Source organism: Ovis aries, chromosome 15, assembly GCF_016772045.2.
Source record: "Ovis aries strain OAR_USU_Benz2616 breed Rambouillet chromosome 15, ARS-UI_Ramb_v3.0, whole genome shotgun sequence".
Classification (NCBI taxonomy): Eukaryota; Metazoa; Chordata; class Mammalia; order Artiodactyla; family Bovidae; genus Ovis; species Ovis aries.
The window spans coordinates 44,299,001-44,303,640 of record NC_056068.1 but is presented as its reverse complement, the minus strand read 5'-3'; the positions used below and the strand labels follow the sequence as shown (position 1 = coordinate 44,303,640).

The following is a 4,640-nucleotide window of genomic DNA, read 5'->3' as shown; positions in this document are numbered from 1 at the left end:
TCAGAATGTACGTAAATTCACTTTTCTTCTCCATAATTTCATCAAAGCTCTTTTCATCTCACTGTTTCGCAAGCTGTAGATTAGTGGATTCAGCAGAGGTGTAAGAAGAGAGTAAGCCAAGGACATCAGCTTCTTGGTTTCTGGGGAGTAGCCAGATTTGGGTTGTAAGTAAGTCATACTGGCTGTGCCATAGAAGAGGGTAACAGATGTGAGATGGGAGGCACAGGTGGAAAAGACTTTTTGCCTCCCAGTGGTTGATGGCATCTTCAGAATGGCAAAGAGAATTCGAATGTAAGACAAGAGTATCAACAAGAAAGGAACAATAACTGTCAGAATGGTGCCGGTGAATGCATAGATCTCAAACAAAAAGGTATCTGCACAAGCAAGCTCTAACACTGGGGGAGTCTCAAAGAAGAGATGATTAATTTTATTGTCGCCACAAAAGGGAAAATTAAACACCCATGTGGTCTGCACAGTAGCCACTGTGATCCCTGAGACCCATGAGAATGTAACTAATTTCACAAAAACCATTTTGTTCATAATCATTGGGTAGCTCAGAGGAGAGCAGATTGCAGCAAATCGGTCATAAGCCATTACCCCCAGAAGAAAACATTCAGTCACACCAAAAAGAAGAATGAAGTACATTTGTGCGAAACAGCCCACTGTAGAAATCCTCATCTTCTCAGCGGAAAGGATCACCAGCATAACAGGCATAATGACCACACTGATACCCATATCCACCACAGACAAATTCTGGAGGAACAGATACAAGGGGACATGCAGGCTCTGTTCCAGGGAGATGACGACTATAATGATGACATTTCCCATCAGAGTCACCAGGTAAACCGCCAAGAAAACCACAAAGAGCTGCTCTTGGAGTTCAGGGAAGTTAGAAAAGCCCAAGAGGATGAATTCAACCACAGAGCTTTGGTTTTGTATTTTCATGTCAACAGTGAAGCATATGTTGTTCTTATGAACATGGCTTGGAAAGTACAAAGTCACAGTCCAATAGCTTAAACCAAACCAATCTGGGCAGAAGATATAAAGAGGAGCTCATCCTGATAGAAATTTAGCTTAACAATTGTCAGGGGATGTTCAGCTTTAAGGAATCCAATATGTTATTCTTTTCTTTTGTGTGCTGTTTCTCAAGGATTCTCTATTCCTTATTAGTTCCTGGAAAACAGGAGCAAGCAGAGCTGCACGCAGTTCTCGGGACTGAGACCATGAGAAGGGGCACCTGCTTGGATTCCCTTCAGTGACCCCCTTCAGCGACCCCCTTCAGTGACCCCTTCAGAGACCCCCTTCAGTGACCCCCTTCAGTGACCCCCTTCAGCGACCCCCTTCAGTGACCCCCTTCAGCGACCCCCTTCAGTGAGCCCCTTCAGCGAGCCCCTTCAGTGACTCCCTTCAGTGACCTCTTTCAGTGACCCCCTTCAGTGACCTCTTTCAGTGACCCCATTCAGGGCCGCCCTTCAGGGACCCCCTTCAGTGACCCCCTTCAGCGATCCCCTTCAGTGACTCCCTTCAGTGACCTTACTTAAATGTAATCTATTCAGTTATGTCCCTCTTACTCAGGATATGGAATGCTTTCTGGCCCTTTGAAGACTGTTATTTGCTTGGCTTTGTTTTCGCTCAGTTTTTTTTTTACTGCTTAAATCTGCCTTGTATGAATATATATTAATGTGTGTTTCTACAAATAAAGCACCCTTGTTTCACTCGAGACTTGGGTCCCCTGCGTCCTTCCTCTCATCAACTCCAGTCCCCAGGTCCCAGTCTACAAAGACCATGACAAACAATTTTGGAGAGCAGCCAATTATTGTAACTTTTAAATCTTGTCTGATATATGCAAAATAATACCAAAAAATAGCATCAAACTTTTATGACAAATTGAACACTAAGCAGTTTAAAAATCTGATTTAGTGTTAAAGCAAATAGGAATATTTTGTAACTTAGACCCCTTTCATGTAACATTGATCAAGTTATCAACTATATTCCCAATTTTATGTAAGTATGAAATTAAAGACCACAAAAAATAAAGTGTCTGGGCTCACATTTTCTTATTAGAAAGTACGGACATAAGAGGAAAGCAAATGTGGGTTAGCGCTCTCCTCATTTCAATCAAAAGGCTCTGGACTAAGAAATAGTTAAAGATTTTTAAAATGGAACAGATAACACAATTTGAGTTTCCACAAGTATAAAAATTCAATAGATACTACTAGAGAAAAGTGCACCTAAAAATGGTAAATTTTATGTAATGGATATTTTAACACAATATAAAAATTAATAGATTAAAGTTTTTAAATTTTAAAAATAAAAGTATCAAAAAGAGACAAATGGAGAAAGATACCCAGAAAATTTTGATAAAAAACCTAATAATTCAAAGTACAACAAAGAAAATGTGTAACTGTTATGAATACTCGTTAGTTCAAAATGACTCTGTGTGACAACAATCTGCAGAAACACACAAAGAGGGTTTGCTTTAGATGTTTCTATCTTAGGTGATCTGTAAACTATGTAAATTAATTTTAGAGTTACAGATTTTTGCTCAGACTCTTCCTAGCCAAATACATTGGGATTTGCCCAGATGAGAAATTTGGAGGTTCATTTCTCCATGGTGTATCCTTATGACCCTGATGATTTAAGAAAAATCCCATGTTGTAGGAATTTTATACTTGTAATTTTAATGAATCCCTTCTTTCCCTCTTCCTTCCTCTCTTCTTTCTCCCTATTAAATTTTCATCAAATTGTACAATTAATCATTAATTAATAAATAAACACTGGTTGAGCACCTACCAGAGTCCAACAGAAAGCAAACCTCACAGTCTAAAATGGGAAATAGATTTCACTCCCTAACCCAGTACTTCTAACTCCTACCTCTCATACTGTGCTCTGTTTTTTTATTATCTCCTACTGATATTCTATGTATATTTTTTATATATAAACTAACACTTTCACTAAACATAAACTCCAGCACAACAAAGATTATGTTTTATATTCACAATGCCTACAACAGTCTTTGACTCATAACAAATACTAAGTCAATTTTTTCTTGAATAAATGGAAAATGCAGACTCTACCTTTAAGAAATGTTATCTTTACATGAAAAGTAAAATAATCAATATAAATACTATTGGGAAACAAGGGGTTCAGACATTTCATAGAGAAAGATTATTTCTAAATGAAGGATGAAGGTGAACTACATCATAAGAAGTAGGGGGTGGAAGGGTAATTAGACTGGAAGGAGAGGGGAGGAAGGCTGGCTTGCTCAAGTCAGAGTGTATTCGATGACAACTTACACTAGAATGAAGTCCTGCTAGCTTTGTGTGATGTTTCGAAAACCAGTTAACTGGAAGATGAGGAGCCCAAGAAGAAAACTGAAAGATACAACAAGCTGAAGACACTAAATGACACTGAGTACAGATCATAGCATATTAGCAGCCAGCAGGAGGCAAGTTCACCTATTTCTGAGTTCAGCCACAGTCACATGTCAAAATCAAATATATATATATATATATATATATATATATATAAAATTATGACTGATTCGCATTGTTGCATAGCAGAAATCAACACAAAATTGTAAGGCAATCTTCCACCAATTAAAAAAATTAAACTTTAAAAAAATCAGATGTCTGTATTAACCATAATAATTATATTTTGGGTGTCAAAAATCTCCTACATTTACAAATAGACACTACAGGATCACATATTTAAACTCATTTCTAATGGGGAGAAAGAACAATAACTATTCAGCTACAAATTTTATAAGTAAATAGATTTTTAAAATTTAAAAGTTTATAGAATCATATAAACAAAGTAGAAAACCTTCAAAGGACTGATTAAAAGTGTATATAAACAAAATGTTCATGGTGGAAAGAGCAACAGACCATGGCCAATCTATCTTTTCTATATAACTTAGAAAACCCTAACACTGTCTTGATAACTCTCTGACATGGAATACTTAGGTAGCACACTCTCTGGACCTTCCAGTTGAAAAAGGGTGGGTTGGACTTATTTACCAAGTTCCTTGCAGTGACAGTCTTTAAAATTTGATTACTACTGCATGCAAAATCGGAGAAGGCAATGGCACCCCACTCCAGTACTCCTACCTGGAAAATCCCATGGATGGAGGAGCCTGGAAGGCTGCAGTCCATGGGATCACTGAGGGTCGGACACGACTGGGCCACTTCACTTTCACTTTTCACTTTCCTGCATTGGAGAAGGAAATGGCAACCCACTCCAGTGTTCTTGCCTCGAGAATCTCAGGGACAGGGGAGCCTGGTGAGCCGCCATCTATGGGGTCACACAGAGTCGGACACAACTGAAGTGATTTAGCAGCAGCAGCATGCAAAATACTTTACCTCTAATTATTGCTCCGAATTTTTCTCTGAAAAGAAAAAAAAAATTGATGAGCATCAACATCAACTGACTTAAATATATAATCTGTGTCTGGTGATTCCTAAACACTGAGACAATACTTCAACAGTATCTCCAACTATCAGCGGAAGATGAACTGCAAACGGAAAACCCACCAACAAGCACACACCTGAACCTTCACTTTCTTACGTATTGAATCTGTCAGTTTAAGGTTTATAGTGCTTTGTCAGAAGTTTCACCTCTAGTCAAAAGCCACCTTCTCA

The 4,640-nt window shown here is 38.3% G+C and overlaps 1 protein-coding gene across 1 annotated transcript; it reads right to left on the bottom strand.

Annotated features, from left to right (window-relative positions):
* Nucleotides 1-945, bottom strand: LOC101109479 (olfactory receptor 10A3-like). The gene has a single exon (XM_004016182.4). It carries the CDS (start codon nt 943-945, stop codon nt 1-3), a length of 945 nt encoding a protein of 314 aa, XP_004016231.2.
* Between the last annotated feature and the right edge of the window lie 3,695 nt (nt 946-4,640).